The sequence below is a fragment of the Micrasema longulum genome, unplaced genomic scaffold (genome assembly GCF_059751315.1).
Source record: "Micrasema longulum isolate JH-2025_06_02 unplaced genomic scaffold, ASM5975131v1 h1tg002135l, whole genome shotgun sequence".
Taxonomy (NCBI): Eukaryota; Metazoa; Arthropoda; class Insecta; order Trichoptera; family Brachycentridae; genus Micrasema; species Micrasema longulum.
In genome coordinates this window covers 2159-28530 of record NW_028279300.1, presented here as the reverse complement: position 1 = coordinate 28530, position 26372 = coordinate 2159, and the positions used below count along the sequence as shown (strand labels likewise).

General features: G+C 32.4%; 1 protein-coding gene across 1 annotated transcript; it reads right to left on the bottom strand.

Moving 5' to 3' along the window:
- Positions 1–6953: 6953 nt before the first annotated feature.
- On the bottom strand, positions 6954–8782 carry LOC148272958 (uncharacterized; the record flags this gene model as incomplete). Its single annotated transcript, XM_088239340.1, has 2 exons — positions 6954–8570; positions 8662–8782. Coding segments are annotated over 2 exons (1738 nt in total), but the record flags the coding sequence as incomplete, so codon positions are not given.
- Positions 8783–26372: the final 17590 nt, after the last annotated feature.

Here is a 26372-nt window from a genome sequence, read left to right as displayed (position 1 = left end):
TTTGACTTTTATTTGTTTTCTAGGTATGTACACCCAAATTATAACATTTATAGACCAAAGTCATATTTTGAGGTGTGTGTAGTTTAATTTGCACGCTAAAACATATGTGTACATAAAATACTTCATTTTTTAATTTTTCCTTTACACTAATGCTTGTGGAGCCCCATTTTTAAAAATGATGCCACTTAGCCTCTCAATTCTCTATTTTTAAATCTCAAAAAGGATCATCTAAGTCTAAAAATCTAAACTTAATTAACTTTTTATTTTCTTCGATTGAGGCGCTGAAAAAGCCATAGGAGCTTAAGCAACATTTGACATAATTTTTATCAGACAATGCAAATAGGTGAAAAAAATTGTAAGCTTTAAGCCACACTAATTCAAGCCCCAATATTAAAGCTGGTAACTAAATAAATGAAATAAAATCGTATGGCTAAATATAAGTTTCACAAAAAAATTATGCTGGAGAAACATAACCACCAAATTTGTATGTTTACATAATTTATTTCCTTTTCAATTGTGTTAAGGAAAAATAGTAGCATTAACCGTAGTCTTTTAGTCATTCTAAAAAAACCCGTTTAAATGTCGCTTGTCCTCTGACTCTCATAATTTTCAACCATGAGACAGTATTTTTTTATCTCAATATTTTTTCACTGTAATATTTAATTGAACACCAAGCACAGCATTTATTTTACCTGTGGATTTAGGGTAAGGGGGAGATGGAAAAATAAATGTGCATCTAAATTCTTTTTTTATTTTTTATTGGGTTATTGATTTTGGTCTGGAAATAAAACGAAGCTGGATTATTTAAACATTTTCTTTATTTATTCTATAAGAATGCACTTTTAGGTTTTATCTTACAATTTTTACACAAAAATTGACACAGGTACCATGCCCGGAAATTTGTTCGCCAACCGTTGTTCGCCAGGCATTTGTTTCCAGACTTTTCTTCGCTGTTTGCTACAGCACTTGCCGAACATTTATTCACCATGACAATTGTACATTTAACATTTAATCGCCAATACACTTTTTCGCCAAATACATAATAAACAGATTATTTTTAACCTAAAACAGAGGCGTTATAACCCCTCTCCAAGGAACCAGCATGATGCTTCTTCTTCAGCCTTCTTCTTTCCACTGCTGGATAAAAGCCTCTTCCAAACATCTCCATTCCTTCCTATTACCCACTTTTATCATCCATGTTTTACTGGCTATCGAGGCAATGTCATCGACCCATCTTTTTTGGGGCTTACCAACACTTCTCTTGTTTGCCCATGGTCTCCACTTTATATTATTCTGGGTGTCCACCTGCCATCATTTTGCCTCGCCAAGTGCTCAGCCCACTGCCATTTCAATTTTGTTCCTCGATCCATGATATCTACGACTTCGGTTCGACACCTTATTTTTTATTCTGTCTCTTAGACATACACCGAGCATCTGTCTTTCCATGGATCGTTGCGTGCATTTTAGTTTCTGGCTACTTTTCTGTATCACAGATATGGTTTCTAGTCCTGTGATGCTTAGGACAATAAGTATATATTCTTAAATAAATCGTTTTTCCAAAAATTTCAACATAAATCAAAGTAATGTCAAAGTATGGCATTCTACCCTCTACATTTACTTCTCCAAGAAACCAGCACTAAATATTTTCGGAAGAAAAATTAGACATTAAATGGTTTTTAGTTGCGAAATAAACTATGTTTTTAAAATGTCCATGTATGGCACTTTATTCTCTGCCCACCCCTTAGAGTAATTTATGTGATGGTGTACAGATAAGTCGTTTTATTTTTTCAACCAAAGTTCTTTACTGAGCCTTCTTACTCATTAATGATTTGTGACCTTTTACTTGAATGCGTTTTGTATGAAATATTTAAGCAAAAAAAATCTGTTAAAAAGTGTATTGGCAATTAAATGTTAAAAACATACAAATGTCACGGCGAATAAATGTTAGACGAAGAAGTGCTGTAGTGAACAACTCGACAAGGTGGTGAATTGTCTCTGTGAAGAAAAGTCATGGAAGAAATGTCTGGCAATCAACTTTTAGCAAATGAATTTCCCGAAACCCAAAGGTACTGCTAGTAAAACAACACATACAATATAAATTAAATATCATTCCTTTACTTGAATTGTGAATTTACACCTACTCAGCTTTTAAATATGGGCTAAATTTGAACATCAATGAAAATTAAAAATAAATAGATTATTATGGCAATTCGTACGCCTAATAAAGAGTCGATTGTCGAATGAAAACGTAAAATTAATTTATAAATATCAAAGAAATTTATTTTAGAACAAAGAATGCATTATTTTGTTATATCTTCAGTAAAATAATTAGAAACATTATCTAAAAGATATTTAATTGAAATAATTTAAGAAATTTATTTGCTGAATTCCTTTTGTAATTTAAAATAAAATTAATAAAGGTTTTAAAGTGATGGTGGAAAGAGATCTGATGGTGAAGGAAAGTAACAGCCGCTGATGTATAGTTAACAGACACATTATTTTCTCACTAGCCTCGTGTAAATATTGCGTTGCCATAATTTTTTAAAAAATAAATTAAAAATTAGTTATCTACTTTATGAAAAATATTAAATATTAGATAAAATTATCAAAAATGTTTAGTAAATTGGATTGCATTTACGAATGACAAAATATATCTGTTCTGTTTATCACAACAGTGTAATTGAAGCATGTCTCACACATGACGACATTTGTATGCATAGCGTCACGTCTTATCACGATGAAGATCGGTTAGATCAATTATCTACTAATTGAAATGGCATTTTCTTTCCTCTTGTAACTTGTGTATTTACTATACATCATTGGTCTGCCTGTAATTTATTAATTTCTCGTAAATAATAATAGAGACACGTATTTCATTATTTATTTAGCATTTGAATATAAAATAAATTCAATAATCATTTTACAGATTTTTTATTAATTTTTAAATGTATTAATTTGGACATAAAATACAGGTAATTCACATAATATATTGACAATATCTAGTCAAGGAATTTATTTTGCACGTATAAAAAAGCAATTTTACCTCAGAGTAGTAATGCGTGATAGCTTGGCGCATTATTACTCTGAGAATTTTACACAGTAAAAAAACATTTATACATATTTGATATATTTTCTATTACTAAGAATGTACATAAAATGTAAGTAATATACAATATACTCTTCTATCTTATTTTTAAAATAAAATAATAATGGTTCTTTATTCAGGCAAATATCCTAGGTAATCACATTTATTCTAACATCACATTTATTTTCATACGCATTGGTTTAAATTACTTTGTATTGTTCATAAAAATTAGGGTATTTACCATCAGCGACTAGTAATTTATTAATATTTTTTATGGGGTACTTATCTATGGATTTAAAGGTCTTTTAAGAGAGGAAAGCAATTTTTAAATTGGTTTTATAAAAACTAAAAGGAATGAGGAAAATGTGGTTATCTGCTGATTTTGATTTTACTAATAAAAATGCATATTTTTAGCTCTGGAAACTTTTTTTTTTACCAGCAACAGGGTTTTACTGCAACTGGCATTGATAGATTTAATTGTATAGATATCTCCATGTTTATTTACATATAAGATACCTCTCAACATAAACAGATTTAAAGCCTATGCATTTTTCCGTCTTTGACTTCTATGTTGGAACTTAAAATTTTTAAAATTTTTGAAACCTAAAATTTTTTAAATCTAAAAAAAAAGATACCCATAAGTAATTTGTCAAGTCTAGATAAGCTGTTGTGAATTTTCATTACCTTCATGTTTTCCTTAGTAAAATTTGTTTCCCACACCTCAGCACGTACTGATGAAAATAAGCTGATATTATAAACATATTTTTTATAAATTACATTTCATAAAACATTTATATTTAACAGGTCAATAAATATACACATTTATTTTATACAGTCTGAAAAGTAACCCATAACAGAAATGTAGAAATGCATAAACACAAACATAAATATTTTTTTAAATTTATTGGTACCCAAAAATATGTGCAAATGTCTGTAAATTATTATAAAAATAACACTTTGTTATTAGTGTTACTCGATTTTATTATTTAACAAGAACACTACTATAGTTTCGGGAGAGCACTCCTCCCATAGACGGGTTTTAAACTTTTATAAAACTTGGAAAATCATAAAACCGTGTAATGCTAATAACAATTTATAATACAGTGTTATAAAGTGAATGCCGATTCAATCAATAATCTGTACCTTAAAGGATAAATCACAGGAGTCACATTGAACGTAATGTTTAACCTGTAAAGAATTTTCAATGTAAAAAAAAGAATTATTAGATAATAATAGTACATACTAAAATAGTATATTTATTTATATATACGCCCAATGGGCATTTTTAAGGATATATTTATACATCTAAAATTATCATAAAGGAAAGTAGAAAGACACAATGGCTTAAAGTATGGCTATAAGACTTGGTGGGAGTGGAAGTGGGAGAGAGGTGTTTATAATTTAATTAGGTTCAGTGATCGTTTGAAAGAAGACAACTTGTTATCAAAGAAATCAAGACTGGTATGTTTGTTGGCAGACCTAAGAATTCTGGGCATAGGGGAATAAAAACTATAGTTCTATGGTTATCGGTATGAAAGAGTAAGTTTTGTCTGAGGTTTCTAGTTGGGATATTTAATTTTATTTAGATTTTATTAGCACTGAACTGAATTGAACTTAAAAAATGAATTTTTATAATGAAAGTGGAAATCGGTGTTTTATTCATATATAAAATAGCTTATTCCGATAATTTCTGCATTTTTAACTTAAAAATGGCAAAATGTGGACTCCCATGTTTTGTTCTCTAAGGCAGTGTTTCCCAACCTTTCAGCTATAAAAACTTTGATTTATGTAGTATTTTGTTTATTGGTTTTTAATATTAAATCATAACAGGTATAGAAATAACAAATGCCTTTTTTTTTAGTATGGCAACAAGTATTTCTGCAGACTGGACCGGTACCAATTTGCGGACCGGTGGTTGGGAAACGCTGCTCTAAGGTACAGAAATGTATGTGCATATATAAGGATTGTGCTTTATAAATATCATTTGAAGCACTTAACTCATGCCCAAACGCCCAGTAATGCTCAATGCGTATTTAGTCATTCTTCAACCTCCAGCCAGGCGTGATGTTTATAATCGAAACCAAAATGTCTGCTTGTGTCATGAAAGTGTGCAAAAACCTTTTGGATAAACATTACAAAAAGGATTGTGTAACTTTTCGTCGGTAAATATTTGTTCATAAGTGATTATGTATATATTCAAATATAAAAAAAATAAAATTAAACGCCAATCTACACCAAATGCGAAGCTCTTCTTAGTTACAGGGCTGCACTGAGATAAATACGTTTTTGAAATATAATAAACGCGAGTTGATATTATTTTTGCATTTCCCAAAATCCAGTGAAAATAAATAAATAGGTCGAAATGATAAGAAATTTAACGGAAGAATCTGATTGCGATCCACCAAAAACGAATTTGAATTGTTAACGTTAAAATACAAACTTTTTTATGTACCAAAAATGAGTATCCTCCAATTTTTGGTAGCATATAGATGATCGTTGAATGCAGCCCATCATCAATAAATAAACAAACTGAGTAACTATGTGTTTGTTTTCGGGTCACTACTTTTAAAAATAATTTACTCCATAGGGCATGTCTGTGTATTAATATATCAATGATACAATCAAATTGATTTGAGAATACAATACACATGATCAATTCACTTTGAAACGGATATTTGAACTCTTCTTTTATATGCAAACTTATGAAGCCAGAAAAGGATAAAGCCAGTGATTTTATCTTGCGTTAGCGTAAGATAAAAAAGTTTAATTAATATCATGGAATGAAAAAGAATAAATCGCATTTTGTGAAGTGATATAGAGAAGTAGTGATAATAGCAGAATAAAAGTAAAACACCCGGTGAAGTGCATTGATTATAATTTGTTACATTACTTAATCAAGTACCTACCTGTTTTTTGCATTACTTAAGCGATTATGGTCTCTATTAGTATAATTTATTTGAAAACTACATTTTTACTACCTAGCTAATATCATAATACCACCAAGCCAGAATACATAAATATAAGTTATTTACTAATTGGTTCATTTTTGAGTACTGAAAACCAAAACCGGGTTATGGTCCCGAAGCTAGCGTCGCAGACTCACGGATCAGAGGCCCGATGTTAAAAACCCTCTTTAACACAACTTAATTCCCATTTTTTAATATTGAGTTATTTACAACTCGTTGAAAATGGCACCCAAAATTTATTTATTTGGGTAAATCATGAGAATGCAAATTTTTCTTTAAAAGAAAAGAAATTAATATTTATATATTAAACCTAGTTTTGGAGTAATTACCCTTTTCATAATATAATATATTATTTTGTAAATTCTAAAAGTTTTAGACTTTTCTTCAATTTTTAAATATGCTTCTAAAAATGCAATGATTTGTCAACCTTTCCTAAATAAGCTTGCTCAAAGCATTGATAGTATTAAAAATATGAAATGCAGATAATGTGGTGCATAAATATATTGTGACATGAGGTTAAATTTTTAAAGTAAAATAATATTTTGGCTTTGACTTCGTTTTTGAAATTTCTTAAATTAATTGGTGTTTTACAACAAAACATAATATATTATGTATATCCAAATATGATAAACATCATTAGGTAATTCTTATTGCAAATAACTTTATTACTATGGCAAGAAAATTGAGGTAAATGAATTTAGCATTATAATACATAATATGTACATATATAATACTATGTAATTCAAACAAAAACAATTATTTTATCAGAATCTATCTATAGCAATCCAAATACGAGGACAACCTTATGGCACTTTATGGATTTGACAATATCAATAATAATAGGTTGTAAAAATACTTTATTTTCATATAATTTTTTTATTTACACTGTAATGGAGATTGCTTCACAAATTTGTCTCCATTTCCGAGTCGTTTCTGTTACTAGATGCTATTGTGTTCTGTATAAGTCGGACAGAGTCTGTACCAGATATGACACTATCCACACAAGATCTTCTGTTGAGAAGAGTGTCACTTATAAAAGCTCGAGACTGACCAAACAATTCTCCTCTGTCTGTAATGGATCGTGTTATTCGTCTTATGACAGGTAAATTTATGGCTATTTCATACGGAGGAGGGTCTTCAGTAGGAGTTGTTTGTACTCTACCCCCCAATGGATCCGTAGGGCACACTGTAATAAGTGGACTTGAAAAGTAAAGGTTTCTGTTATTTGTATCTGCATTATTTACATCTCCTAAATTTCGGTCAATAGACTCAATTTGAGAAGTGGGTATGTCTGTTAGATTCATTATTCTATTTGTGGTATTTTCACTAGAAGCGTCATTTTCTTGAAAAGCTCGCTCTTCTACTGACTCAGTTAATATTAAAGTCTCGTCACTCTGTTTGTTCACAGAATCGGCCAAGGAGTTTCTTCTACTATTGATTAAAGGTCTTATTCGAGCACTACCATATCTTCTGTTAAAATGTCCAAATGGGGGAACCGGTTTACTAAGAAAACCCGCCCAAGATCTTCTATTTTGCGCTTTGGTTTTATTTAATGGGTTATTATTATCTCTTCTGGCAAACATACTGTTCTTATTACTAGTTCTAAGGCTATAATTAGATTGCGAAGTAAGCATCCCCGATGGAGAAGATTTATTCTTCGATCGAGTTTCGCATTCATTTCTTATAAGCACTTCTGCGGAGGTGTCCATTTCAATCACACTGTCTGTTCTGGAATTTTCCGTAACATTAAATTCTTCCATTATCCGAATAGATCGTCTGGGTGTACTAAAATGATTATCTAAAATAATTGCACTTTTATTGGTACACTGATCGGCGGAGTATCTTCGCACTTGATCATTTGAGTCGGCTGCTGTTTGAGTTGAAATGGACTGAGTATTTCCTCCAGAATCTTGGAAATTCGGTATATCTATCGCACTAGTTGAAGGCAAACTATTTTGCCTTAAGGCTTGTTGTCTATTTTTTAAGTCCTTGAAACACCTTTGTATTACATTATCAATTTCATTCTGATCAATTTCAGTATTTACTACCGTGTTACGTACCGAAGCATTGTTTATATTACATGATGAAGAAGAGTCTCCTTGTTGGGAAGCTTGTTGCGAGACAGTAATTGCACTTTTTCCAGTTGCGGGAATATTTCCTAAACTAGCTTGAAGAGACGAGAGAAGAAGGGCCTCAGAATACGAAGGAACGAGAACACAGTTTTCTCTTATCGTAGCAAATAGCTCTAGACTATCTATAGTGCTGGTGTGTGACATTGCCTCTGGCTGCTCTAAACCGTTTCTACTTCTCGCTAGAGCCAAAATATTAATATGTTGAGTAGAGCCACTCGCAGATTCCATATTATTCGCTAATATCGCAGATTGTGAGGAAAGAATAGAAGTTGGGGGCGGAGTATGAGTGAAAGATGTAACAGGAGCATTATACTGGGACATGTGTGTTTCTAAATCTAATCTCCTACTCGCTTCAATGTCGTAGTTCACACCGAAGATTTTAGTTACCTGTAAATTGAAAAACACAATAATTAAGGGGTGTTATTGAATACCGCTATCTTGATAAAAAAACAGTGTAGGCCGATAATTCATATTTTACCGTGTAGTGAACATAGGCGGTGTTGCATTCTATTAGTATCCTCAGAGGCCAGGATAAAAGAAGGCAAGATAGAACCCAGAACAGTGTTTGGCTGGAGTACCAGGGCATCCTATCTGTGTCCCTAGAAAAGATAAACAAGAACATATTTTAATAATTTGTCGGATTTATATTTTGAATACAATAATGAAATTAATCACTTTGTGGCATGGGTGGCAGCAATCTGTTTTAATGTTTTTTTTTGTGTTTTGACATTTTGGTTTACACGAATAGCAATATTGTTATTTTCCAGAATTATGCGATTTTAACTAATTAAATTAGTATGCTAATTAGTATGAATAAAAGTAGAATGTTAATGACGTTTAATAAAAGTAGCGATTATTTTCATCACTGATCTAGCCCGTCGGAATGTCGGCCTCGTGGTGTAGTAGTCAGCGTGTTTGCCTACTATGTAAGAGGTCTCAGGTTCGATTCCTGGCATGGTTGACATGAAATATTTATTTAAAAATGTGTTTTTACACTAGAATATTTCATAGTCCCTGGACTGGTACCTGAAGCGTAATACTGATCATCTTACCTTCATGTAACAAAAAAGATAAAGATATATTGCGATTGGTGTACCGTGTACCAATGCACCATTAGGTGCGGAAAGGGAATGATGATGGTGAATTTTTATTTTCTTTGAAATTGTAAATTTGACTCAAGTAATTTATTATTTCGCATCAATTTTTCCTCGGTTGAGCATAAATATTATTTTATTATTTAGGATGTATCTATTTATGTAAATTAAAAACCCCAAATTCGATTGTAAACTTTGTTTCCTTCTTAAATTACGATAAAAAATATTCAGCTCATTTCAAAAGAAAAAGCTAAATGTCACTTTGTCAAGTTGAGTGATTGATAACATTATTTCGTAAGTAAACATTTCTGGAAACTTTCCACGGACAAACTTACCAACTTATAACATTATACCCGGTCCGAATGTCGTCAACTCGTCAAGACTACGCATATTTTATGAATAATGTCCGCTAGTAAAAAAAACTCCGCAGAACCCTTTTACCTAATGTTTTTCTTTTCTTTTTTAAAGGATGTTTTAGTTCAACTAAATTATTTTTCTAAGTTGTTGGACATTATTAGAAAGGCCTACTAAGTGAATCGTAAATTAAATTGATTTTCTGCCGATAAATAATTATTTTGTGGTCGGGAATTGAAAAGATCTTCGAAATAAAATAATCCTTGAAGACGAAAATTTAAATTAAGTCAGTTGTTTGAATGAATAAAAAAAACTTATAGCTTAAAAACAATTTATTTAGTATCATATTTTTTATGTTGTTTTTAGAAAATATCTAAATCAGATAACAAGGCTCTACCATTAACTATAACAAAACACTATGTGATTGCTGAAGACTGTCTTATCGATTTTGTCGTCAAATAATGAAACAATTGAAATATCTATGTAAGTAATAATTCTTATTGCTAAATTACATGCCCTTGCATTAAAAAAAACTCGCTATTGTCATTCATAGAATCTTATCTAAGTGTAAGACAGCAAAAGGTTAGGATTGGAAACTGTTTATTAGCCAGTATTGATGCTACATCCGGTGTACCTCAGGGTGCCCATCCGGCACCCCTCCTTTTTAATTTGTTTATTAACGATGTATCAAATGTAGTCTCCTTTAATCGTCTTTGGCTCTTCGCGGACGACAGTAAAATATTTTAAATAATCAAATATACAGATGACTGTTTGCTGCTTCAGTTAGATATTGATTGTTTTATAATAATATATGGCGCAAAGTTAGCAACCAAGAATTAAATATGAAAACATGTGGCAGCCTCCGTGGTGTAGTGGTCAAGAAGCTTGACTCACAGACGGAAGGTTCCGGGTTCGATTCCCGGTGAGAACACAAAAATTAAATGTGATTTTTCTGAAGCCTGGGTGTTCTGTGATGTAATTCACCGCTGTAATTGGGCCTCCTGGCCTGTTGTGGTGCAAAAATAAAAAATAAAATAAAATAAAAAAAATGTAAAATAATGTATTTTTATAGAGTTACCTCCTTAGATTTCAACATTGAAAATATTAATTTAGATGTAGTCAAGTCTATTGAGGACCTCGGAGTTATCATGGACTGTAAAATTACCTTAAATGAGCAGATTGATACTATGATTAATAAGCCCTTAAAATTCTTAGGTTTTGTTAACAGAACATCTAGTGAAAGTAAAAGCTATATTGACCACTCGTTTGACCTCTTTTAGAATATGCCTCCGTAATCTGTTCTCCCTTCAATGTAGGCCGGATAAATCATATTGAATCAGTTGCGAAATAATAATGTGCTGTTGTTTGATCAGCACAGCACAAACTATGGCTTGCATGCACCAATGTCCTGATTGTGTGGCATTGTAAACTCGAGACAGGATCTGGACGTTTTTTCTAGATTAAAACAATCACTAAGATAGACCAGATCTCGTCTTGAGGTAGTAATGATGATTTTATTTTCCTGGCTTTAATTTTTTTTAAATTTTAGAAAAAATAACTACATTTACTGATGTTAAATAATATTTTCTACTTGCCTGGACGGATATATATATATTTTTAATTATTCTTTGTTATTTTTATTTTTTTAAAATAACAATAACTTATACGGGTTTTTTGGGTTTTTATTTATTCATTTATGTTTTATTAACTTTTTACATAACATCTCAAGAGCTTATCTAAACTTTTAATCAAATGTTATTTTTAATGACATTTTATATACTAATTTATCAAGAACATATGTTTTAAAAAATAGTTGAAATATTTCAAGGCTTCCCAATTCTTTTATTTTTTCAGGTAACTCATTATTCAATTTAATACCTCTGTACGATGAGTTTTGAGACGGTTTTTTTCCTCATTGGTAATTTCTTTTTTATCTCTGGAGATAAAAAAGAAATTACTTAACTAAATTACACAACTAGTTTCGTACGTGTGACATTATTGGTTAAATTTTATAATATTTTTCTTTGATTTAACCCCTGAATTATTAGTCCCTTAGTTATGCCCAATATTAATAGCCTTTTTTGTAGATGTTTTGGATTGCATTGCAGCGTTTATTATCAAGCTTATGTGTCCATCATAACTATCTGAAAGACGGTGAAAATCTATGAAATTTAATGAAGGATATATTTCGATGGCAGCTACGTAAAGAATTGCATGTTAGAGATATAAACTTTTTAGGAGAGCTGTTAAAATTTTTTTTGTTCACACCTCTAAGGCTATTAATTAGAATTTTGGAGAATACTTTCGTTGTTTTCGAATGACATTTGAAAATGATGTCAACCATCAACACTTTTTAAGATTTCGGCGTTACGATTTTTTACGGGGAATCTTTATCAGTTCAAAAGATCGTATATAGTACTTACGGTTTTTTACTAATCTGCATTCATTCAAATAACTGACGATATATTGGTTTATTTTTTAAATAAATTAAATGACCGTGTTACATACCATATTTATTTTCTATTAAAAAATGACGTACATAATCGTATGCATTTTAAACGATAGTTTTGATGAACCATTAAAGTCATATAGTTCTCTAACAAAATAATCTAATTGTTAACAAAACGTTATAATTAACAAATTATAGCAGGGATGGAGAATACCTTAAATAAGGGAATATGGAAGTCTAGGCATTTACAGGGCTTATGACCTGTCATTGGCTGGTTTAAGTATTTGGACAAACTCAAATATTGTAATAAAACGTTATAACATTTTTATGTGTGTAAAGCAAACGAACTCCGTACATGGGAAAGCGTGCGCTCTGACGGCGGCGGCGTAATGAATTGTAACTGATACATGCAATAGGCGGCGCTACGTTCACCTCTACTCAACACAGTCGTTTGTGTTAATACCATAGTATACGGCGCATGTTCGCAAAACATACATTTTTTTACGAGAAAAAAAACATGATTTTTATAGATATTAAGATGTTAAATGGAGGGATTTAAAGTTATTGTAACTGTCTATACGTTTATATAAACGAAATTCGACATTTTGTGGGATACGATAGTACACATACATAGCTGCCATCGATTTATTTTCTGCAATATCTTTTGAGATTCCGCTACACGGCTACATGCTCGCAATAATGAAGTTTGACTATGAGCATAACATTTTATTATCCGAAGGGGATGTTTAGCTTCACTCATTGTAATAGCCGCGGTTAATGGAATTAACTTGTCAAACCTACAAGTGAAATGTGTTTGATAAGGGGTGGGAGTGAACGGTAGTGGGGGGAGAAGTAATTAGGGCCTAAGGGAGGGTCTACGCTCTATTACGTACCCAGAAATAAATTGTAATATAGGGAAACTAAAACTGCTTGTACGTGTTTTTGCCCTTCGGCTCAAGGTAAGTTTACGTGTATGCGATTATTAATTTATTTACAGGAAGGCCAACGGACCAGTGGTGTAGTCGGGCCGGAGCGCACCGGAGCGGCGCTCCGGCACTTTTTATCTGAGCGGAGCGGCGCTCCGGCTCTGGTCAGGAACAAATATTACGTTTCAAAAATGTATCTACTTAAGTCTCTTCTCTTCTCTCTTCTCGCAAAAGTCTAAACATGTGTCCCCCCTTCCCTCCTCCCACTTCCCTCACACTTCCCACCACTTCACCATAGTGGTGGCGGTGCGCTCCGGTACTTTTTTTATTTAGGACTACACCATTGCAACAGACGTGCAGTTTATACAGAACGCAATCTTGTAAATCAATATTATAATATTTATGATCGATTTGCATATTTGAGGTACCATTTTTTACACAGTTTTTGTAGAACCTTCTCGTTAATTACCTATTATAAGTTCCTATGTGGGCACAGCGTCCATAGATCGATAACACGGGCACGTGGCAAATTATTTTACCGAAATCTAGAGCGTCAACCGGAGAAAGCAACTTATCATTTTCAGTATAAAAATATTTTTTGAAATTTAATTTTTACTGCGCTTATGAAAACATTCAATTCACCATGTAATTAACACACACCGAACATCAACATAATTTCTTCTGTCACCTCCAACTTATCTAACGACAAACGAAATCCTACACTTATGCATATTATTTAAAAAATATTTTCTAATTCTTTTCTACCCCTTACCTTCTCTGCTATTTTTCTTACTCATACACATTTATGTGTATTTAAATGCTCACTTATACAGGGTGTTCTTTAAACCCTGTCACATCCGAAACCACGATGATCAGTATGAGCAAGAAGACATATTGGCACATTAAAATTAATTTTTAGAACGACTAAAATCTTAAAAAATAAAAGATAAATAAAAAACCAATAGTTGCTTATTCCTGTAGCGGAGAAACGAGGAGGGGGGAGGGGGAGCCTGATACACTGTCAACCGCACGGCTGCGCCCCCCTCGCTTCTCCCCTGCAGAAGTAAGCAACCATTGTTTTTGTAAAAATATTTTATTTTTAAAAATTTTCTTTGTTCTAAATACTTAAAAAAATATGTTAATATGTCTTCTTGCCCATACTAATCATCGTGGTTTCGGATGTGACAGGGATAAAATAACACCCTGTATAATCATCATCGGCGAAAGGACACTGCAATACAGTATCCCTAAAATATTTAACATGTTACCAAACAATATTAACTTTAATTTTAGGACTATTATGTAAATATTTTTGAAAAAGAAAAAAAAATCATCTCCTTAACCCAGGGGCGCATAAGGCACTGCATTGGAACATCAAAAGATGACATGTTTACTTTTTTTTTTAAATATTTCGATAATATTTTAGTTACATAACTATATTCCCAACGATTTAAATGTATAATACGTAGTAAACAGTTGGATTATATTTAGTAAGAATTTTTTCCCCCAGTTATTCCATATTCGGTACATCTCCTCTATTATTCATTATCTTCTTTCCTTAACAATGTTTTCAGTGTGTCCAAATGTTTGCAGACTGACTGGATTTCCATTCTAGGGAGTTTTTTAGGTCTAAATTTGTTGCAACAGGAGGAAAAACATTTTTGAGAAGGGAATATGGATGTCTACGCATTTACAGGGCTTATGACTTGTCATTGGCTGGCTCAAGTGGCTAATTTACACGCTGTGTAACATTCACCATTCCACCTATGTTTAAACATCAACATTTCCTTAACTCTTCCATCTGTTGACTTTTGTGAAGTAAAAGAGCTGAAACCTTTATCACGTGGGTGAGATTCATCCGGCGGAACCAAGAAAACAGTTTTCAGGCGTCGCCTAGTAGGTAAATTGGTTCAGTCAGATAAATCTTACCCACGTGATAAAGATTTCAGCTCTTTGTACGTTCTTATAATTTACCCAAATATTAAATTTTGAGGGCCGTTTTCAACGAGTTGTAAATAACTCACTATTAGAAAACGGGAATCAAGTTGGGGTAGAGTGGGACTCGAACTACGGACCATTAAGCCGTGAGTCCGAGACCTAGCCACGGGACCACAACCCGATTCAACTTGATGAAAGATGAAAGAGTTGAGGAAATGTGGATGTTTAAGCATAGGGTGAATGGTGAATGTTACATAGAGTGTAAAGTGGCCACTTAAACCTAGCGCTTCTCCAAGCTACTGCAGGGTGGGTCCATTCATCCTTGTTCAAGCGATGGTGGGACATGTTGAGCCCACCACAAGTGCTTCAAATATAACATTTTCATTTGTATGGTAAAATTGGCTTGGCAGTATGTAGTAGGAATAAAAAAAAAAAAAAAAACAGCCAGTGACAGGTCATAAGCCCTGTAAATGCCAGACTTCCATATTCCCCTTTTAAAAATATTTTCCCTCTCTGTCGCAACAAAGCATTCTGGAAGTTGGAATAGTTGGAAAATATTGCTTTACAATAAATAAAACCGTCAATATTATACTTCGTACACACATTTTACATGAATAAATAAATAATTTAAACGATAATTTGGAGAAGTTACCCACCTACCTAAATTATAAAAGGATAACTACCATATTTTGATCTTTGGCCTTTTTCGTGCAAATTATAAGTCGCATGGGAAATTTGCGAGCCTGTTAGTTTATAAAAGTCTAAATTATTACATGAATTTTTAAAGTACCTATGCTTAATCTTATATGCTTGAAAAGACAAGTATATGAATCGTGCATATTGCCGGTGACAACATATAGACTAGAAACCATGTCTATAACACAAAAAAGTAGCCAGAAATTAATACGCACGCAACGATCCGTGGAAAGACAGATGCTTGGTGTATGTCTAATACCCGTATGCAGAGACAAACCTTAAGGTGAGGAAAGTACATTCTATTGTCTTCACCTTTGGGTTATTCTCTGCATTTGAGATTAGAATGTACTTTCCTCACCTTAAGTTTTGTCTCTGCATACGGGTATAAGAGACAGAATAAGAAATGAAGAAAAAAGGCGCCAAACCGGAGTCGTGGATATCATGGATCGTGCAGCGAAATTGAAATGGCAGTCGGCAGGGCACTTGGCGAGACGAAATGATGGCAGGTGGACACCCAGAACAATAAAGTGGCGACCATGGGCAGACAAAAGAAGTGTTGGAAGGCCACAGAAAAGATAGGTCGACGACATTGCCTCTATTGCCGGTAAAACGTGGATGATGAATGCGGGTGATAGGAAGGAATGGATACGTTTGGAAGAGGCCTTTATCCAGCAGAGGAGAGAATAAGGCTGCAGAAGAAGAAAGAAGATGAGATATAAGTTTTCTGACTGTTTTTTAGTAAAAAATAACATCCAGCACTTGATGAAAAAATCTTAATATTGCAAAAATATTACTTGGCCAGTTTCCCTTGTACGGTGACAATTTGTAAGTAGAGACTTTTAAATTCACAAAATATAATTTTATTTCATGCAAATATTTGGGAATCCTTAACTCATTGTCAATCTTGTTCTCTGTTGAGATGTCAGTCACTTAGAAATAAACATAATGTTACGTAGAATAATTATTGATCGGTACATTTGCTTCACGGCTGGATTCCGTTTTGCGACGCAAAGGGCCGCTATGAAAACTATTTCCACAAGCTTTGATCTTCAAAGCTGAACCCTTTCGCATAGTTGAGCATTCAATACGTATATATTTAATATTAATCAAGCAACAATATTCTAAATACATTCCGACGAAATAAGGATAATTAATTATACCCGCAAAACTGTGTATTTATAGATGTATAGCGTTGACGAGGATATTTCATTAAGTAATTTAATAGTAACATGGAAATTTACAAGTGGTGTTTAAAAATGTAAGGACACTCTCTAGAAGCTTTTGCGGTTTATTGATGTAGTTAATAAATGTTAAATGAGGTACGATATTTGTTTAGGTAATTAATTATTATTATTATTATTCGTTTTTATCGACAAAATCAAGAAAGGAGCTCTGCGCTGGTTTGGACATGTAGAACGAATGGACAGCGAAAGAACGGCTAAGCATATTTACAGTGCGAATGTTGATGGATGCAGAAATAGAGGTAGACCGAGAAAGACATGGCATGACCAAATCCAACAAATACTTGAAGATGGACATGTCAAAAGTCGGAATAATCGGCACGCGTGCATGATAAGATGTATGAATGTAGAAGAAGCGAGATCTGTATGCAAAGATAGAGTGATGTGGCGATCTATCCTCTCTGCCTACCCTTACGGGGAAACGGCGTGATGGTTTGTTGTTGTTGTTAATCGTTATATGCCGGCAGCCTTTGTTGATGCGCCTATATCTTGTGTACCGCTTTTTGTTTATTTATTTAACTGTACATTATGTTATCTGTACATTGGTGGGCTTATTGCCAAATAGCAATTTCTTCTAACCAACCAATAAAATAAAAGTAGTATTTTTATAATTCAAGTTACATAACATATTCAATAGAAAATAAAGATTAAAAAGCTAAAGATATATAAAAATAGAAATAAACGTATTTGTTTATAAATTACCTTGAATCAAAACTATTACTCAATGGGAAAAAGGAAAAAGAAAAGGAGGAGAGATTAAGGAAGAGAAAGAAAATGTTTCTTCAGACGTGATTTAAACAGAGATAATGTAGTAAAATCTTTAATGGTGGATGGGAGATGATTCCACAGTCGAGCCACATGGACACTATATGAGTTAGAGAAGAAAGAGGAATTGTGGATGGGTATCAATAGAGTGCCTTGAATATTAGAACGAAGAGGTAAACCATGAACTGATAAGCGTTGAAATTTTTCACGCAGGTATATAGGAGCGTTAGGACTATGAAGTACATTGAAAAGAAGTGAAAGGGAGTGATAGTCTCTCCGCTCTCTAATTTTGAGGCATTTCAGTTGCCTACGATAATCAGAAATGTTGTCATATTTCCGAGATGTACCGAGAAGACCAAAAATGTACCTTATGCATGTATTCTGAAGTCGTTCAAGTTTATCGAGTTGCTCACAGCTTAAATCAGTCATGGAAACATCAGCGTAATCTAGAATAGGTTCAAGTTCTTATTCCTTCAAAAAAGAATCTAAACGATTTTTGAACCGGTTGACCGAAATGGAATGGACAATTAGACTTGGCGATTCATCCAGTCTGAAATACCCTGCTGGAAAGGAAGTTTTTTTTGGGATTGAGGAGGAATCGGAGACGATAGAGCTTCCAGTTATGACCCCGTAAATTTGTGTTGTGATTTAATTGATATATCTCATGCAGGGGGCAGTCATAGTAATTATTGAGTATCTTATAAGTTTATTTCAAGTCCCCTCTCTTCCATCGTGCTTCCAATGATGTAAGTCCTAGGGGTTTTAATCTACCGTGGTAAAGCATCCTTTTGAGTCATTTGGGGATTTTCGTAGCACATCTTTGAACTTCTTCCAATAGCTCGATGTCTTTATTAAAGTAGGGACTCCACACTCCAATAAAGGTCTTACATAGGTCTTGTATATTTTAAGAAATACTTCTAGAGTAATATTTTAAAATGCCTTTTTAATCTAATAAATTATTGACATGGCTTTATTGGCAATAGATGCGATGTGAGCTTTCTATTTTAAATCCGTTGATTTGATATCTTTTTGATACTTTGCGGGTTTGAGTTGGACACCACCCAAAAGATTAGTAGACATATGGTTGTTTTTGCCTATTTTAAAAACGATACTTTCTCCATTCGTAAAACGTTTTTCATCTCTGTAAAACCAGCTAATGGCGGGTAACTAAAACTTCCGCTTTCCCTTTTAAAAAAACGTTTTATTTCCTTGTTGTATTGTTTGTCATCCATCACCACTTTATAAAATAAATAAATAAGTATCTCTGATTCCAAAAGATGATTCCGGCATAAAGTAAACATAATATTTTTATGCTACCCTATAAATTGTTATCCAAATACTCATCAGAATTGTGTGAAAGTAGGATTTATTTTGTTTTTTATTGTTGTTTTGATTTAAGACAATGGCCAGAGGTAAAGCTGTGGGTAGATTACAGATATCGTTTGAATTATTGTTCATGGAAGCATTTCTGTGAGAATACCCATAGTAAATATCATTATTTTATCCATGTTTTACAGTGGCGAAACAACATGTAACTCTAAATCTATTTGACATAATATTAAAACTAAGATGGGGAACACGTTTATTTATTTTATTTTATTAATTTTTTACGCCCATAAGGCTTTCACATACATGAAAGTTTTATAAAATATAAGTATATAAACAACATTAAATTTAAAAAATACAATATAAAGCAACAAAAGATAGAACAGTGTTTAGAAGTAAAGTTGGTATAAAAAAAAGAAGATTAGTAAATAAACAACATATTTAAAAAAAAAAATACAATAGAAAGAAATATAGGAAAATATAGAAATAAAAGATAGGAACAGTGTTAAGAAGTATAGTTGGTATAAAAATAAAAATAAAAAGATGAGTGTGTTAACAACATAAATTTAAAAAAATACAATATAAAGTAATAAAATATAGAACTGTGTTTAGAAGATAAGTTGGTATTAAAAAAATTAAAAAAAAAAAAAAAATCATGATAATATATATAAATATAAATATATAATTTCCCTTTTCTTTTCTTTTTTTAAATTTATTTTTTAAATAAACTAAAGAAATGCAGTTAAAGGTTTAAAGCAGCTAAGTACATAATATTATAAAATACAATATGAACAGAATATTAAGTTTTATTTGATATGGAACATATACATTGATATTTAAAATTGACAAGACTCACGTTAAAGAAAAAGAAATAGGGATGTAAGAACATTAAAAAGGTACCTGACTTGTCATTGACTGGTTAAAGTATTTACATTCACCATTTAAAGAGTACGACGTGGTCCAGCACAAACTAGGGGTGTCTGTGTCTGTGTCGGTGTACAGTTTGGGAATACGCTTTCCGACATGGTTGATACGAAATATTTATTTTAAAAGGTGTTTTAACATTAGAAATTTTATTTTACCTGGATTGCTAGGCGTAAACCAGTGCCAATAAACCAATGCAGAAGGCGCGTGCGGTGAACATTATCAGTATGGATGCTGACAACAAATAACCATGTTCTTACTTTAAGTAGGTCTGATAGTAGATATCAAATTTTTTATTTTTTATTTCACGTTTTTTTTTTGTAAAGAAATATTAGCAACAATATTTTGAGTTTATCCAAATTTTTGTAGACAAGGACTGGATTCAACTCCCTGGGGAGCTGTTTATATTAACATTTTACAACATGTAGGTGAAATAATTCAATTAGATGAATCTCACCCGCATAAATAGAGGTTTCAGCTCTTTAACTTCACAAACATCAACAGATGAAAGAATTGAAGGAATATAGATGTCCAAATATGATACAAAAAATCAATATTGCATAGAACCTCTATTGTAAAGAGTGCTTGAAGTATTATATTACGAATACGGTGCTATATAAGTTTTTCATTTTAATAATAATAATTGATAGTTGATCTTCTATAAATTAACTGAGCACAGCAACAGGCGCGTCTAGCGGCGAAACTGTAAACATTAGGATAGTATTTTAAACTGGAGATGTTTTTAAATTTTGGCCAAATAACAATAAAACTTTATGCAATACGTTATAAGACTCTTTTTTCTTCGCATTACATGAGTTGGATGCTCTTATCTCTACAAGTCTCGTAGAACAATACGAAAACGTTATGAACCTTAATACGCGTGCGCGGAAATTGGAACATTTGTACGAGTAGTACGACTGGACTGAAAAAAGAGAGATAAAGAGAAAGAGTTGTAATAAAATAAATAAAACAACTTTGTTTTTAACCACTAATTTTTATTTTTCACCGACCGGTTTCAAAGAAAAACAAGCTTCTTTGTCAAGGGTTACGTAAACCTTGACAAAGAAGCTTGTTTGATTTGAAACTGGTCGGTGAAAAATAAAAATTAGTTGTTAAAAACAAAGTTGTTTTATTTATTTTATTATAATGAATAACCACAAAGTTAGTGCTTCAAATATAAACTTTATATAAGAAAGAGTTGTATTCAGGTTTCAGCCTATGCATTTTGAAAGTAGGCTGGCTGTCGAAATGCGATCTCTCGGACGATTGCGTGGTAGTACAATGTATGATAGGTGCATAAATCTCGATATCGGTGCATTATCTACGGCTGAGACTAGCATTATCGACAAAATCAAGAAAAAAAAAGTGCCGCGTTGGCAGAGCGAATGGACAGGGAGAGAACGCCTAAAAGGATTCACCATGAGAAAGTTGATGGATACAGAAAATGAGGAAGACCGAGAATAATATAGCACGACCAAATCCAGCAAATTCTTGGAGATGGACAAGTCAAAAGTCGGAAAAATCGGCGCGCGTGTATGAGAAGATGTATGAATGTAGAGGAAGCGAGGTCTGTACGCAAAAACCAAGTGATCGTTCTATCCTCTCTGTTTATTTGTTTTTGTTTTTATTTACAAAGACATTACTGATATTGGAATCCAACGTGTGTAGAATATACCACCATCTATGTAAAAATATATCATCTTACACCGCCGTGTACCAGATTCCAGTACCTATAAAGACATTTCGGATATGGGGACATTACTTTTGCGAAGTATACCCGCTCTATAAAGCAGCTGAGAAAGGTAATAAATTATCGTTTTACCTGAAAACTCTACTGCATTATACATATTAATACGTGTATGTCCTCAGCCCATGAACTTAATGGTAGTCTCACGGGGATTAAAGGTACCAAACTGCATTAAAAACATTTGTTAAAAATATCTATCTCCTTCAGAACAACTAGGGGTCATATATTCACAAAAATGGATCATAAAGATCATTTTCGAAAAACCCTCGAGGTATCCAACAGAAGATCTATTCGCTGATTTTTAGATATTCGATGCACACAGTTGATTTTGAGGTGCCTACTGCTTAAATTTTATGATAAATTAAGTGAGGTCAAAAGAACTCAACAAAATATAAACACTCGCACAGCAACACAATTTAACTGTATTGTCCCACTTGTATCTCCTTTCGTAAAAATCAATAAAATGTAATTGCTCTAAAAATATTTAGTGATTTGATGGCAAATATAAAGGACGCAAAATGTAAAACAAATTTTAAAATAAAAATAACTGCACATATAAATAGTGTAGGAAGAGATTTTTTTTGAAAAATGTTTGTAGATTAATGGACGCATTATTTTATATAATTGGTACACATATTATTTATATTCTCATGTATTACATTACTTTATATTTATTTTATATTACATATTTTACTATATTATTTATGTTTAAGTATCATTATGTATTCTTAAGACATATACTTACAATACATCACATACAAATAATATAATCACTAGATCCCCAACACAAAGACAACTTAAACAAATACAAACTTATACCACTTTCGGACAAAGGAATTTTGAGTATTATTCAATTAAAATCTATAACCTACTTCCACTGTCTATTAAAACAATTAGTAAAGAGAAAATGTTCAAAAAAGGCTATATAAATGAATAGTGGAGCTAGGTAGAAGTAAAATGGATTGTCTCATTCGCCCAACCCATTCAACTGCTTCACAAGTGTATAGCTTATGTTAGGTTTTTGTTCTTTCATTGTGCGTTTTGTAATATAAATAATATAGATGTACAAAAATTAATTATAAACATAAATACGTAGTGTTTAAAACTGTCTGACCATTTTGTTAATTATTTCTGTTTATTAAGTTAATCTACTTTGTTTCAAATTAAAAAATATTAAAAAAAAAGTATATTGTCATGTGTCCTCGGCACGGGTAATCCCAGTGAGGTCACATTGTTTTTATTATTAATTATAGTTTGTGAAAGAAAAAATATGATTAAATAAATAAAAATATAAGTTTTTTATTTATATAATGATTATTAAATTTTTATATTTCGCTAGCTATGTTTTATAATTAAGAAGTAATAGTTTTTTTCTTAAAGTTATATTAGTATAGAATTACTTATATTTCAAAGCATAAAAAATCTCCATCTTAGTACAGGCTCAGCCATGTTAGACAGAGACTATTTTAACCAGAAGACGCTCCGTATTCATTTTTTAATTCACTAGTTTTATAAAGATTCCCTGGTTTTAAATATGCACACTTATTAATGCAATAAATTTATAAAATAAAAAAATAAAAAATCATAATTAAAAATATGTGACCAGAAAGTGAGAGACGAGAATGTGTTGTTGTCTATGCGCTCAGTGCCCAATCGAACTATGTAAGGGCGCGCAACACATCACTCGCCCTTCTGTGCCTTCAACAGCATTCAGATCTATTATTTATAATTCGTTGTTTTATTTATAAAACCACTGCATTTCTGTGTGTTCAATATACCTAAATTACAGTAGCTTCAAATATTTTATTCACTTATTCCTTAAGGTAAAATTCATTACATTCTATTTTAACACAAAACGCAAACTCATTTCAATACCACAAACCGCTAGATTATTTATACAGACCTGTACACTAACGATGCAGGACCAACCTGCTCATGAGTATGCTGGTGAGTAGAGCAACTTCTTTGGTTATAATTGTGTTACTGATTATGAAATAAACAAAAAGTCAGCAATGTTATGAGAATGTTTATAGACAGGCTGGATTACATGGCAGAATTGTGAATATTACACGGTGTGTAAAGTGGCCACTTAAACCAGCGGATGATAGGTCGTAAGCCCTGTAAATGCCTAGACTTCCATGTTTCCTTCCCAAAAATGTTTTTCCTGTCTGTTGCAATACATTTAGATTTTTAACAAAAAGTGTTATAAAAAACTAATATAGTGTCCATGCGGCTCGACTGTGGAATCATCTCCCATCCACCATTAAAGATTTTACTACATTATCTCTGTTTAAATCACGTCTGAAGAAACATTTTCTTTCTCTTCCTTAAACTCTCCTCCTTTTCTTTTTCCTTTTTTTTCCTTTTTCCCATTGAGTAATAGTTTTGATTTAAGGTAATTTATAAACAAATACGTTAATTTCTATTTTTATATATCTTTCGCTTTTTAATCTTTTTTTTCTATTGAATATGTTCTGTAACTTGAATTATAAAAATAAAACTTTTTTTTTATTGTTTAGTTGGAAGAAATTGACATTTGGCAATAAGCCCGCCAATGTACAAATAACATTATGTACAAAAAGTTAAATAAATAAATAAAATATAAAAGTATTCATAATTTACGGGTATGTCTTATTTTCCTAGTTTGCTAATAAGCTCTGAGAAGACAATGACGATTAGTATACCTTAACTTAACTTAACTTAACGCTCGACCATAGATAGTGTCGAGCGTTAAAGCTAGGGTTTCCTAGGACAGCGGTGCCCGTATCTTAACGGCCGTAGTGAACGGTGATGCGGTGGACAGCCGTCGTAACGTCGACTAGAGAGGGGTTTCCTAGAGAAACGGTGTTAAATGGTGTTGATAACACCGTTTTCCTAGGAAACCACTCTCTAGACACCGTTACGACGGCTGTCCACCGCATCACCGTTCACTACGGCCGTTAAGATACGGGCACCGCTGTCCTAGGAAACCCTAGCTTAAGTGGCGCGGTGCGGGAGCGGCGACCTCAAACATATGGTAACAAGTGTAGTGTCCATAGTGACCGCGCGGGCGCGGCAAGACGCCAAGCACTTAATCTAATCAGTTACTTATTTTTAGTAAGGTATTTTTTTTGGATAGTTTTTTTCAGTAAGTTAAAAGACGATGCATGTGAAAAAATAGAAAGCAAATATTAAATCGAAAGCGAAAAAAAAATGCAATTTTAAAAACAATAATCAGTGCTAAAAAGTCTTTCTCTCCATGTTTTCCATTCGCTCGACGAAACAGAAAACTTGTATATTTACGCACATTATTATTATATAAAAAATAATTTAATTCGAGGAGAAACAATAAAACTGAGCTTTATGAATTCCTTAAAGGATTTTATTTCGAAACAAATATCAGGAGGGATTTCCCGGAAATAGAACAGGGATGATTTATAAGGATGCTAGGAAGGATGACAGAAAAATATGTAGCAGATCTTTGCTATGAAATGAAGAAATAACAAAATTATATTTTATTTTCATTTCATGCATTTCTTGAAGAAAATTTTCTTAGTTTTTTTGTAAATTTGTTCCCTGGGGCGTTTCCTTAAAGAAGTTTTATTTTAACAACGAATACATTTTTAAAATAATAGTTACTAAGTACTCTCAGAAAGATATTACATAAATGAAGCGAATTTCTACTCATTAAAAAAAATGCAGTCGGGTCAGGTGGGGAGCAGTGTAACACAGGGTACACTTTAACAGTTATAAAACTTTCGTTAGTTCTCTTCATTGCCACACTGTTTTTTCTACAGTCAACGAGAATTCAATATTCGCCATCTTAATAAAGAGCTTATTCGATCGCAGTAATAATAGTAATTTCGTTAATATTCTGCGTTGGCGAGTATGTATTTCCTATTGCTTGTAAGTTGTTTTATAAATCAAACGAGCATGCCGGTTATTCTAATCTTATTTTTTAAAATTAAAACAAATTATTTTAATACCCCTGGGGCCTCCCTGAACTGGGGTACAGTGTAACAAGCCAATAACTTTTTTAAATCACTTAAATGAATCGGGTTATGGTCCCGTGGCTGGTGTTGCGGACTCGCGGATCAGAGGTCCGCGGTTTGAACCTCACTCCACCCCAACTTGATTTCAATTTTCTAATGGTGTTATTTACAACTCGTTGAAAATGGCCAACAAAATTGAAATATTTGGGAAAATTATACATTATAAGATCGCTAGTGTTTATTTTTACTGAGAAAGAGAAAGCAGTTTACAACTAACAAGTATGTTTTCTAGGGTTCTTTTCAGTTAAGTTAAATACAGATTTTTCTAAAATTAAATAAAACTTTTTTGTTACACTGTTCCCCATCTCACCATATTTAAAAATAAAAGCATACTAAAAAAACTCATTGTGTAAATTGGCCACTTAAACCAGCCAATGACAGGTCACAAGCCCTATAAATGCCTAGACATTTATATTCCTCTCGAAAATGTTTTCCCTCTCCGTTGCAACAAAATTTAGACTTTTAACTTATTTTTTTCCCTATTAAATAGTGATGCATATGATTTAATGTTTACGATTTCAAAAACAATCTTACCTATAAGCAACCATGTACTCTTTGAATGAGCTGACTCCAACCAGATCAAGCCCCTCTCGCATTTCCATGTACATATCATACCGCTCGTGTTGGGCGAAGAATCTGGATCTTTGGTCTTCAAATTCTGAAAAAATCAATACAAAAACAATTTGAATGAAACAGTT